The 13,336-nt window shown below is 55.5% G+C and overlaps 1 protein-coding gene across 2 annotated transcripts in view; it reads left to right on the plus strand.

Moving 5' to 3' along the window:
- The window catches only part of SULF2 (sulfatase 2), a 120,765-nt gene that overhangs the window by 81,707 nt on the left and 25,722 nt on the right, over window positions 1-13,336 (plus strand). For both annotated transcript variants that reach the window (XM_047851754.1, XM_047851755.1), the window contains exon 5: window positions 11,219-11,388. In XM_047851754.1, coding sequence (XP_047707710.1) covers window positions 11,219-11,388 — 170 coding nt within the window. The remainder of the gene's footprint in view (window positions 1-11,218; window positions 11,389-13,336) is intronic.

A 13,336-nucleotide genomic window follows, 5' to 3' on the forward strand; every position in this document is an offset into this window, starting at 1 on the left:
GCACAGAGGGTACCGATCCGTGAATTTTCGCAAACCGAGCAGGCGCGTGCACCCAGCGCCCAGGCAGGTCGGCAAGCAGCGCGCCCCCGCCAGCCCCTAGAACCCCCACCCGTGTAACCCCTCCCACCAGCCGTCCCCCCACGGGGACAGCCACCCGCAGACGCACGCTGTGGCACGTTCATTCTGAATCCGGCTTCCTTGGCTCCGCACCACCTTGAGATCCAGCCCCGTTGTCGTGTGTGGGTGACCCCGCCCCCGAGGCGACCCTTCCATCACCATGGATTGGCTGTGCCTGTTCTAGAACCTCGCGTAAATGGAATCGTGTGCTGTGTGCTCTCCCGGGTTGAGGTTTTTCCACCTGACGTCATGCCTGTGACGGTCACCCGTGTGGCCACACGTCATCAGCGGGAACTGCTACGAAGCGCCCCCTTGCAGGGATGGGGGGTAGGTGTCCGTTCACGCCCGGGGGGACATTGTGGTCTCCAGTTTGCGTCTCTTAGGAGTCAGGCTGCTGGGAACGTCCTCTCACGGGGCTTTGGGGAGGCACACGGACTCTTCTCCCAGGGCCTAGAATTGCTACCTAGATACACGGTAGGTTATGTGGCTGAACCAGGTGTAGGTTCCCGGTTTACGGCCAGAAATGTTACAAGGGCTCCCGTTGTTCACGGTGCTTATCAGCGCGGGTATTGTCGTCTTTTTTTTACTGGGGTATCGTGGCATTTCATTATGGTTTTACCAGAAAGATTTTTGAGGATCACATAAGTGAAGGTGATCAGAAAAGCCCTTTCTCCTTAGTGATACTCCGTGCGGAGCGGTTCAGGACAGCCAACTTCCTCTCTAAGGCGCCACAGACCCAATATTCTAGGCTTTACGAGCCACACGGGCGCTGTGGCAACGACCCAAGCCTGCCGTTGTCGTATGAAAGCCACCGCAGGTAATGTGTAAACAAGTAAGCTTGGCTAGTTCCAGTAAAACTTTATTTATAAAAACAGGCAGCGGCTGGTCCACGGGCTAGAGTTTGCTGATTCTTGGCCTGAGTGAGGGGGAGGAGGAGGGGGGACTGACCGTGATGTCTCCTCCAAACTTTCCATTAAAAAAACAAAAGTCCGGAGACTAGCAAATATTCCTGGCCCAACTAAATCTTCTAAGCCAGCTCGTGTGCCCCGCCCCCCCCAACAGTTGACCCATTCTTTCCCCACACATTCTTCCCTTCCCTCTCTCTTCCCCACGCTCACTGCCACTGACCCTGGGCCTGGCTGAGTGTCATAACCGGGGCTCTGTGGGGTAGTGTGATGACCGCCCTCCCTAGTTGGTCTCTCTCTGAATCGCTGCACAAGGCTCCCAGGCAGAAGTCGGCAGGGGACAGGAGCCACACACACAGGATGGGAAGCCAGGGGTAGGGGAGACGGCAGGTGGGTGTTGGGGACTAGGAAGAATGTATCCAAGAGGGGGCAGCCAACGTCCATCAGGCCTGTCAGTCTTGCATAGAAACGTGGGCCCAAGAGGGCCAGGTTTTCTGATTTTTCAGCAGAAGCTGCAAACTGACGCGTTTTTTTTTTCCTGTGAGATCTCCTGATTTTTAAACAATGGCAGCTAATTTCCTAGAATCCTGCGTGAATCAAGCGTGCCTGCCCCGTGGATGTACAGCCTTGGCGGCCCCCTGCCTTGTTCTGCCCACCGCCCTCTGGGGACCAGGCAGTGACTTCCCGTCTTGGAGGTGGAGGACTGGGGTGCAGAGCCCCGCCTTGACACATATCGTGTGCCCTTGGATATGCTACCTACTCCTAAGAGCCTCAGTTCCCAAATCTGGGAAGTGGGCACACTGGTACATACTTAATAACGTGCACATCTTTTTATTGAGTGCCTATTAGGGTCCAAGCAACTGCGCTGGGTGGCTTTTGTTGTTGTTTTGTTAAACGTTTATTTATTTTTGAGACGACGCGAGAGACAGAGTGCAGGCAGCAGAGGGGCAGACGGAGGGAGACACAGCCCAGAGCCCGACGCGGGGCTCGAACTCACGAACCGTGAGATCGTGACCTGAGCCGAAGTCGGACGCTTCACCAACTGAGCCGCCCAGGTGCCCCCGTGCTGGGTGTTTTCTGTGTAGTATTTCTAATCCCCAGCAATCAGAGGCGTGAGCGGACTAGTCAAGTTTGGTCATGTCATTCGTTCATCCCCTCAACAAGTATTTGTTGAGAGCCTGCTATATGCCAGGCACTGTGTTAGGTGCTGGGTACCCAGGGATGAACAAAAACAGATCAGGCATTCACAGCCTGGGATGTGGAGGTGGGTTATTAACTGTGAAGTGATGGGCCCACGTGTGTGCACGCACTTGCACATACACCGTCACATCGGCCCCGTTGCCCACTTCATCAGCTCCATACGAGCCAGTTCAACCAGACCAGCCTTGCCCATTCTTACAAGCACCCCCAAATCTTTGCTAGTGCTCTCCTGCCCTGGATTTTTCCAATTTTACACATCTTCTCTTCTGTGAATCCTTCCCCAGGGGCCCCAAACTACAGGATTTATCCTTTCTTGAATCACACCGGCCTCTCTCAGTTGCTTGTGAAGAGAAACTCAACTCAAAATGGCTCAACTGAAGAGGAAACGTCAGCTTATTTAACTGGTCCAGCAGTAACGGCATCAGGCACGGCTGGATCCAGGGGCTCACACAAAATCTTTAGGCGGTGGTTTCTTTCTCCTCTAAGCTCTGTTTTCTTCTCTGCAGCACCATCTATGGTCTCTCCCCCTCCTGCCCCTCCCCCTTCTCCCCCTCCTGCCCCTCCCCCTTCTCCCCCTCCTGCCCCTCCCCCTTCTCCCTCTCCCACCCTCCCCCCTCGCTTTCCCTGCCCCTTGTAGCAATATGGCTGCCCTTCCACGTTTCACCTTCCTGCCCAGCTGCAAATGAGGGAGTCTCCTTCCCAGGATTCCCAGCAAATCTCACTGCATCTCATTGGCTCTTGGCTCAGTCACATGTCTGTCCCCGGACCAATCGGTGTGGCCAGGGGATGCAGTGTTTTGATGGGCTGTAAGTCACCCGCCCCACTCCCTAGCCAGAGGCAGGGACAGCGAGAGCCCCACTCTGGAGCCAAACGCTGGAACATTGGCTGAGAATAGAGTCCAAATGAAAATGGGCTGGATGCTCAGTGGCCTAAAAGCGCCCCATCCCACTCCCCTTCTGGAAACTCTGCACACTTGGGGATCCCTTCTGCCTTTGACCAAGGATCACCACTCGTGTGTCCCCCTTACTGAGTCTGATCGTTCAGGCCGTGGTGGCAGCAACCACGTGTGACATCGCCTGGACAGCGCCCTGTCCCCTCACCCTGGGTCTCAGACCTCCATTACCTCTGAGTGAATTGATTCCAAAGTCCTGATGGGGGGATTTGTACATTAGAAATACAGATTATAGTGTCTTGGGGCTGAACACGCTGCTTCTCTCCTCCCAGACGCAGCACAAGCACATCGTCCACTACCTAGAAAACTCCACTCCGTCCTTGTTAAAATTCCTCACCACGTCCACGCCTGGTCTCAGAGCAGCCCTGTAATCAAGTTATCCAGGGAGACTCAGAGTCCCTCTGGGGCTGAGGACAGAACATGCAGTGGCTGCTACTTACCCCGTTTCCTGCCACAGACACATCGCCCCTGTGAATGAGCCCCGTGGGAGGATTCCTGGGCTCCCTGTTCCCAGAGGCCTGGGAACAGAGGGATGGGGGCCCCTTTGGGGTCAGAGCTGGCTCAGGTCCAGGGTTCGGACCCGGGGGAGGGGGGGGGCAGCAGGCAGTGGGAGCTGTCGCACTGGGAGGGAGCGAGAGGGAGCTCGGAGTTGCCTGGGGCTCCCTGCTCCAGCACTCTGAGGAGTGAGATGCCTGTGTGTCGCTGCCCTCAGTGGCTTCAGCAGGAGGCCCAGCTCGGGAGGAAGTGACAGTCCTTCCGGAGGTCCCCTCAAAGGCCCTCTGAGGTCTCTGTTCTGAGTCACTAATCCCAAGGCTGGATGCCATGAAAAGGGTCCTGATGGCAGGTGGACAGAGAGGCAGCGATGATGACAAAAGAATGACGTGGCACACGGACTGATCACCAAAGAGGACCAGAGAAGGCGGGACCAGTGGGAGAGGGGAATGATGAGGGTCAGGTGGTGGAAAGGCCCTAAGGAACAGCGGTCTCTGTAAACTCGAATGAGACCACCCTTTGAGCCGCCCTTTGTCATTTGCACTTTTCTGTCGTGGAGAAGCCTCCCTCTATGCAGGTCGGGACCGCTGAGTTGTTCGTTGCAGCTTTGTTATTGAAAGAAATCCACGAGGGCCACCAACGCAAGAAATGATTAAAAGACCACAAAGGAACCCTACCCTGGAGGATTTCTAGAAAAAGATGAGGGGATCTGTATGTAACGCCATCAGAAGGGCTTTGGACACGGGGCTGATGAAAAGAGCGGGTTGCAGAGAGAGCTCCTGTAAGACCCTGTTCAGATGTCTCCTAGAGCACCATCCCGAGCCCAGGGCATCGCACCCCAACTCTCCTGACCCCGCAGTGAGCACCACACCTGTGTGTATCCCTGGGTCACTTGTTAACATCTGTGTCCTCTCATTAGAGTACAAGGCCATGAAGGCAGACGTGTGATTTGCTTTGTTCCCTGCCATGTGGAATGAAAGGAAGGAAGGAAGGGAGGGAGGGAGGGAGGGAGGAAGGAAGGAAGGGAGGGAGGGAGAAAGGGAAGGAGGGAGGGGGAGGGGAGGGAAGGGAGAGAGGAAGGAAGGAAGGAAGGAAGGAAGGAAGGAAGGAAGGAAGGAAGAAAGAAAGAAAAAGAAAGAGACCAAGAAAGAAAGGAAAGGAAAGAAAGAAAATATACAGTGTGATCCAACCGATGTAAAAAGATGCATAAAGCCATACTCTAACACGTGTAACAAGGCATCTGAAAAAAAATACTTCCTGGTTAGGGCCCAAAGGGGCCAAGATTGGAAGCAAGGGGGTGTGAGGAGTAATCAAAGGGAACCAGATTTGTTTGTACTGTTTTCATTTTTGCGTGGAAAACACAGCCGCGTGATTTTTTTTTTAACGTTTATTTATTTTTGAGACAGAGACAGAGCATGAACGGGGGAGGGGCAGAGAGAGAGGGAGACACAGAATCGGAAACAGGCTCCAGGCTCCGAGCCATCAGCACAGAGCCCAACGCGGGGCTCGAACTCACGGACCGTGAGATCGTGACCTGAGCCGAAGTCGGACGCCCAACCGACTGAGCCACCCAGGCGCCCCCACAGCCGCGTAATTCTTGAGGAATAAAGACTCCCACTCCTTTAGACCTAACGTGCACCAGATACTGTTGGAATCGTTCCACCTGAATTAGCCCGTGTATGTCTCACCATAGTTACTGTTCACAACCAGCACACGAGGAAACTGAGGCACAGAGAGGCTAAGGAACTAGGCCACACAGCTAGTGAGTGGTAAAGCAGTATCATCCGAGCCTAGGCCATCTGGCCTCCAAATCCATTCTCTGAACTCCGGCCCATGGGTCAAGTCCTGCCCGCCAAGTGTTTTTGTCCAGCCTCTGAGCTTAGAAGGGTTTTTTTACATTCTTAACTAGCTGGGGAAAAAAATCACAAAGAGAGCAACATGTGACCAGCGCTCTTTTCCTGACATGTGAAACTGACATGAAATTTGCAGTTTGGCCGCACAAGGTTTTACTGGAGCGCAGACAGGCCCGTTCATTTACCCAGCGGCTGCTCTCTGGCTACAGTGGCAGCGAGTAATGCAAATGAGACCTCCGGCCTGCAAAGCCTCAAATGTTTCCTATCTGACCCTTTACAGAAAAGGTTTGTTGATGCTTGGTGTAAACCACCCCATGCGCGTTAGTAATTTTGTTTGGGGGCCGGGGAGGGGCGGGAACGATGGAGCAGACAAAAAATACAAAGGCCTGAGGTCTGGCTCCGAGTGTATTGCCAAGTGCTTCATTCCCGTGTGAAATGCTCCCACCATCTGAAGAAGGGAGTGTGATCGGGCCCATGTTTTAGAGGCGGAGAGGTGCTTTCTGAGGGGCAGAAAGGCGAGCCGCTGGCCCACAGATAGCAGGTGATAAAGCCGGGGTGTGAACCCAGTGTTGCTGACTCCAGAGCCCTCAGCTTCATGAAATATGATTGCTCCTTAAAGGGACGTGAACCTCTTTTGAACACAAGGGGCTGTAGAGGGTGCAGTGTCCGCATTATGATGTAGAATATAATTTAGACGGAGGAAGCCAGTGGCTCAGAAAAGGAGACCCTCCCCGAGTTACAGAAGGTTGACTTGCCAAGTGGAGAAAACATCGAGAGGTGGGCTCAAGAGCTGCCCCAGTGTGCGGGCAACCCCTCCCCCAACCCCCGCCCTGCCCCTCAAACCAGGTCTCAGGGGCACAGTCATCTGTCTCAAGGCACAGCCCAAAAGCAGCCCACAAGTGGGCTTCCCAAGCAGAACAGTTAACTAGTTCTGGAAGCCAGGAGACTCCCATCTGGGGAGGGGCCCTGAGAGCTTTGGGGTGAGCTGGCTTATCTCACCCAAGTTCAGAAAGAGGTGGAACCACGGGCTTCCGTGGGCAGATCTCCCAGGAGGCACCCATGGGACACGTTTGTCCGGGCAGAGCTTCCCGTCACATCAGCCATGGTCCCCATTCCCATCCCTGCAGTCCCCCCATCACCTCCCTGTCCCTCTCAGGTCCCCTGCCGCCTTCTTCCCGCTGATGGGAATGCTTTCCCACACCCCGCACAGGACTGTGGTCACCATGGGGACAGGGACCTGTGACCACAGCCCCAGCCCTTAACAGGAAGCCCAGAACCCTGGGAACAGGCACCCAACAAGTAGTTGCTGAGTGAGCACATAAACAAGAGCGGCAGAGGCCGCGCCTGAGGAACGAGGCCGGGAACGAGAGGGGCCGGGCTGTCACGGAGCCCGGGAGCACGCCCCATGCCCCACACCCCCATTGGCAATGGACGTTTTTGCCCAGAGCCCTGGCTAGCGATCCCCACCGAAGTACTGGGTTCCTCTTGGTTTACTGATCAAAGTCAGCGGGAGGTCAGGATGGGGAGGGGAGGCAGGAGGACCCAGCTCTGGCTGCTAAGCTCTGGGTAGGAGCCAAGTCCCCAGAACCTGGCATCCCCAGGCCCCTGCACCTGGCCAGGAGTGCACCAGGGGAAAGTCTAGCACCTCCCCCTGGAGAGCGGGAATGGGCCTGGCTCACGACTGAAGGGGGGCAGAGAGGGGAGTTCCTCATCGTCTGTCGGCTCGTCTCCAGGTTCTAGAAAATTCACCTTCCAGCCTGCTTCGTCCTCGCACCTGTCTTACCCTTCCTGTTAACAGCCCACCTCCCTCACGTCTTCTTCGCGACTGACCCAGGCAGGCAGCTCAGCTTGTCCAGAACTGGACATATAGCACTCCCGCCCACACCCTGACACTCTCTTTCTCCTGGACCCCCATCTCTATTCCCTTCACCCCAGCCAGAAACCGTGGGGCAGGGGACGGTGGGGAGGGGGGGGGAATGACTGCCAGCCCACTGCCCCCCCCCCGCAGCCAGCCAACGGACACATCGTGTCTGTTGAATCTGCTCCCAGCCGGGACTGGACCATGCCACCGCCACCCTGGCCCAGGTCCCCTCGTCCCTCTGACACCTGGACTCGGCTCAAGTACCGTGGCCGGAGAGATGGCGTGTCCTCGTTGGCCAGCCTGGGCCTTCACCACCCGCCCCTGGAGTACGGGTGGCGTCCCCTTCGGTCCACACGGATGGTTGGGAGGTGGGTGTGCAGCTTGTCATACATCATCGCGGGTGCCCTGCTGCAGCCATCAGGGCTCAGCAGGGGCTTAGCTAGAGCAGGAGTGGCTTTGAGGAGACCCAGGAAGGTGGGCGGCTGTCAGGCAGGCGGAAAGGCTGCCGCACCACTAAGACAGGCATAACGTTGGCCGGCTACGTGCAAGGCACCGTGCCAAGAGCTTTGTGCCTCTTAGCGCTCGAGACCCTCATGCCAGCCTTGAGAGTCAGACACGGTAATGACACCACATACGCTTCTGAACGTGGAATATCACAGGCTACAGGGGCCCCGTATTACCCTCCCGAGCCCCTTTCCTGGCCTGCCCCCTCCCAGGAAGGTCACCCGTCTCCTGCTGATTGCTGTGGATGCACTTATTACATAGGCAAGTGTCTCAAACACTGTATAGCATCGTTTTCTGTGTTCTTAGCCTGTATATAAACAGTATCGTACCGTGCGTGTCCTCCAGCCCGCTTTCTTCACCCAGGGTCAGGTCTGTCAGGTTTGTGCGTGTGGACCCAGGTAGCTCTAGTTTGTTTATTGGATGCCCTATCATGGCGCAGCATGTCTCTCCTGGGAATGGACGTCCACAGTAGCTTTTTATTTTTTCATTATGTTTTTAACGTTTATTTATTTTTGAGAGAGAGACAGAGGGCGACCGGGGAGGGGCAGAGAGAGGGGGAGACACAGAATCCGAAGCAGGCTCCATCCAGGCTCTGAGCTGCCAGCACAGAGCCCGACGCGGGGCTCGAACTCATGAACCGGGAGATCGTGACCTGAGCCGAAGTCGGACACTCGACCGACTGAGCCACCCAGGCGCCCACAGTAGCTTTTTTAAAAACATGTTTCATCACAGCCAAGTAGGCGCACGGTTCCAAAATCAAGCAGTGAAGACGGGGTTACTATGGAGAGCAAGCAGCTGCGGCCCATGGTTCCCCACCAGCCGGAGACACCGGACCCACCTGCTGGTTCCACAGTTACCTTTGTCATTTTAAGAACTTTCCCTGCGCCTTCGGGTCATGCTCCATAACTGTAGCAGCAACTCTTAGATTTAGGTGATCTATAATGTTACTTTTATATAATAGGTTCTACAGATAACTCCCCAGGACTATCCATAAAAAGTATTTCGGGAAAAGTACACCAAGTAGCAAGTGGCTTTCTCCCCCTCTGTTTTATCCCAGACCCCAGTTAGCACTTTGATATCTGTCCTTCTAGATTCTTCCTTGGTGCTCATATGAAGTTAAGGGTTTGGCTTCTCCTCTCCACCCCTCCGCCCTCCCCACCCCGCCTCCCTCCCTTCCCACAAAAAGGTGGGATCTTCCTGGATTTGAAAGTAGCTTGTTCTTTCCCTTAACCGCGTATCTTGGACACGTTTCCACCTCAGTAGCTACGAATTCGCTTCTGTGTAACATCTGCACAGCACAGCATTACATTTACTTCATTAATCGCCTTCCTGTTGCTGGTCACGGCGATACGTTTTTGCTTTATGAACGCCACTGCAGTGACTCTCCCTGTGCATTTAGTAGAGAGTACAAGCGTCCCCGAAGGCCTGTCTTAGACGCACGGGCACGCCCGCTGTATTCCGTCCTGCTGAAGAGTTCAGGCAAATCTCAGCTTCTTGGCTGAGCCCTTAATAGCTGAGCTTTTAAAGCCCTCAGTTCCTGCTCATTACATTTCCCCCTCTCCTCTCATCCCGCCCGGCGTCTAAGCAGGTCTGACTCTCAGGAGACCCCCTGCACGCCTCTGCTTTTCTGCTCCTTCCTGCTGAGAGTCCTCGAACAGGTTCAGTTCCTGCATTGGAATCCCTGCTGTTCCCTCTGCCTGGAGCTCTTCCTCTAGATGGGTGATTCTCAGTCCTGGCTGCACATCAGGATCCCTGGGAGCTTTTTGAAAGTCCAATGTGGGGGCACCTGGGTGGCTCAGTCGGTTGGGCGTCCGACTTCGGCTTAGGTCACGATCTCGCAGTTCGTGGGTTTGAGCCCCGCGTCAGGCTCTGTGCTGACAGCTCAGAGCCTGGAGCCTGTTTCAGACTCTGTGTCTCCCTCTCTCTCTGACCCTTCCCCGTTCATGCTCTGTCTCCCTCTGTCTCAAAAATAAATGTTAAAAAAAAAAATTTTTTAAGTCTAATGTGTGTGGGGCACCTGGGTGGCTCAATTGGTTAAGCATCTGACTCTTGATCTCAGCACAGGTCATGATCTCACGGTTTTGTGAGTTCGAGCCCTGCATCAGGCTCCGTGCTGACAGCGTGGAGCCTGCTTGGGATTCTCTTTGTCTCGCTGCCCCTCCCCTGAACTCTCTCTCTCTCTCTCTCTCTCTCCCTCTCCCTCCCTCCCTCCCTCCCTCTCTCTCAACAAATAAACTTTAAAAAATAAAATCAAAGAAAATTAAAAGTCCAGTGGCTGAAGAAAGCCACAGACCAATTAAACCAGCATCTCTGGGGCACCCGGGTGGTTCAGTCGGTTGAGCGTCTGACTTCAGCTCAGGTCGTGATCTCACGGTTTGTGGGTTTGAGCCCCACAACAGGCTCTCTGCTTTCAGCACAGAGCCTGCTTCAGATCTGCTGTCTCCTTCTCTCTCTGCCCTTCCCCACGCATGCTCTCTCTCCCTCTCTCAAAAATAAACAAACGTTAAAAATATATATATATTTAAAAAACCAGCGTCTCTGAGAGTAGGCCCAGCAATTCGCCCTCGAGGATCCCGGCAGACAACCGAGGATGATAAAAATCTCCCCACATCCAGCTCCTCATCACTCAGGTCTCAGCTCCAGTGTCATCGCCTCCGAGAGGCCCTCCCTGACTGCCCCTGCCAAAGGACGTCCCCACTCTGGCTCCTCGGTCACAGCTTATTTCCTTCGTCCGTCACACTGTGTCACTATCTTGCTTCCGTGTTTACGTGTTCAGCTGCCCCTGCCCCCAGCACAGCGCGCCAGGAACACAGGGATGTACCCACCCTGTGGGTCTTTCGTGGTCTTTCTGGAGCCTGGAAAAGAGTTCAGGCTTAGGAACCAAGACTCAGGAGGCGTGGCTGCAACACTTACCAGCCGTGTGACATCAGGCAATTCATTTAACTTCCCTGTTCTGGAAAACAGGAATTATCATCACACCTACTTTCTCACAGTTACACGGGGATTTCAACGAGCTAAGTGAACGCAGAACCGTACCTCGCATACCATAAGCACTCAAAAGTGCGAGCTGGTATTATTTCAGCATCTATTGTGAATGACTGACAGACTGCCATTTCTCCCCTATCCTCCCTGACCCCCTCTCTCCTCCTTTGTCTCCATCAGCACCATTCGACGTTCCGTGCTCATTTACCGTCTGTCTGCCCCTAGGATGGGCTCCAGGAACGCGGGGATTGTCTGTCTGGGTCCCCGCTGTGCCCCGAGCGCGTCTGCCGGGCACCTAACACCACCGGTGCTCAGCTCCTCACTGGCTCTCCTGTCTCTCCCTGCCCCCCAGGATTACCTGACAGACCTCATCACCAACGACAGCGTGAGCTTCTTCCGCACGTCCAAGAAGATGTACCCGCACAGGCCCGTCCTCATGGTCATCAGCCACGCGGCCCCCCACGGCCCCGAGGACTCCGCCCCCCAGTACTCAGGCCTCTTCCCCAACGCGTCCCAGCACATGTAAGCTTCAGCATCCTGCCTGCCGAGCCGCCGGGTGACGTGAAGGTGGGAGGGTCGGGCTCTGGGACGGTGATGGCAGTGACAGAGGTCTGCCTTCGCTCTGATCCTCCTGGTTCAAAGAACCCGGGAACCCGCTGCTCTTCTGTGGGGAAACCGGGTGCGAAGCCAGCCAGCCTGGCTAACAGACCAAAGCAGGTAGCAGTGCTGTTCCCTCGGGGCCCTCATCCTCCCCCGAGGGGTCTGTGCATAGAACTGCAGTGCAGGGGCGCCTGGGTGGCTCAGTTGGCTAAGCGTCCGACTTCGGCTCAGGTCACGATCTCACAGCCCGTGAGTTCGAGCCCCGCGTCAGGCTCTGGGCTGATGGCTCAGAGCCTGGAGCCTGCTTCCGATTCTGTGTCTCCCTCTCTCTCTGCCCTTCCCCCGTTCATGCTCTGTCTCTCTGTGTCTCAAAAATAAATGAACGTTAAAAAAAAATTTAAAAAAAAAAAAAAAAAAAGAACTGCAGTGCAGTATAATAGGCTTCCTTCATAACCCTGTGTACTTTATGCTATACTTTTTTTTTATATTTGGGGCGAGGGGGGGGGGGTGAGCGTAAGCAGGGGAGGGGCAGAGATAGGGGGACAGAGGATCGGAAGCAGGCTCCAGGCTGTGAGCTGTCAGCACAGAGCCTGACGTGGGGCTCGAACCCGCAGACCGTGAGATCACGACCTGAACCGAAGTCGGACGCTTAACCGACTGAGCCACTCAGGCACCCCTACTCTGTGCATTTTAAATGTGTTTTTTGAGAAGGCGTCCATAGCCCCGTCAGGCTGTGAGCATGTTCTCCAGCCTTTACTGAGCTGTGGGCTGTGTGGCAGGCTCCGTGCTCAGTCCTTTAGGTGACCCCAAATCCCTGAATGTTCACAACGACCCTTGAAATGCTAGCGATCTCTTGCTGCCGAAGAAATTACCCTGAAACTGAGCAGCTAAAGTCACAAACGTGCACGACCTCACAGCGTCCGTGAGTCGGGAATCTGGGAGCGGCCTCCTCCTCCGGAAGGTTCCAGTGCAGGGTTTCCTGAGGTTCTAATCAAGGTGTCTGCGGGGGCTGCAGCCGCCTGAGGCTAGCCTGGGGCTCACTCGCACGGCGGCCCCTCGACCAGGGTGGCTTGAGTGTCCTCATGACACGGCAACTCTAGCTGGCTTCCCCCAGAGCAAATGATCAGAGACAGAGGAACGGACTGGGGGGCCTGGGGTAGACAGAGGCTGAGATGGAAGCCGGGGTCCTTTGGAACCTAATCTAAAAGGGACACACCATCGCTGTGTCGTATTCCATTGGTCACACGGGCTGCCTACCGCACCTGGCATTCCCATTTCACAGAGGGGGAAACTGAGGCACGGAGAGGCAAGGTGACTCGCAGCTGGTAAATGGCAGAGCCAGCTTGGAATCCCGCCCCCAGTCACACCTCCTCTCTCTCTGCCCTCCTGTCCAGTCCTCCTCCCTCCAGCTGCTTAGTGAATCGCTCTGGAAAGTTCTCTCCTCCTCTGCCTCAAACCACCTCCCGCTTAGCAGTGATACGCCGCAGCCCTGGCTGCGACATTGGGGCGACAAGGACAGGGCACTTTGGAATCGGCCTGAATATTCCGGGCATTTAATTTTCATTAGGATCAGGATGTGTTGCCCTTTGCATCTAATTACTTTCTGACAGCGCCCTGACGTGGCTCCGAGAGGATGAGGCGGTGTGTTAACCTCCTGATCCCCCTGGTCTTTGGGGAGGACGGTCGGACAGATGGCGAACCGCGTTCCAGGGGCTGTGGCGCCCAGCTCACCCCTCCGGCCGCAGCACCGCCTGTCTGCACACCTGACTTGCCTGCCCCTCCCCCTCCAGCGGCTCCCCTTTGTGGGAGGGGGCGTGGCCAGCTCAGTCCCACCTTTGGGGGGGGGGGCAGGCACACCCTGCTTCCGCAG

This window comes from Prionailurus viverrinus, chromosome A3, assembly GCF_022837055.1.
Source record: "Prionailurus viverrinus isolate Anna chromosome A3, UM_Priviv_1.0, whole genome shotgun sequence".
In the NCBI taxonomy this organism is placed as follows: Eukaryota; Metazoa; Chordata; class Mammalia; order Carnivora; family Felidae; genus Prionailurus; species Prionailurus viverrinus.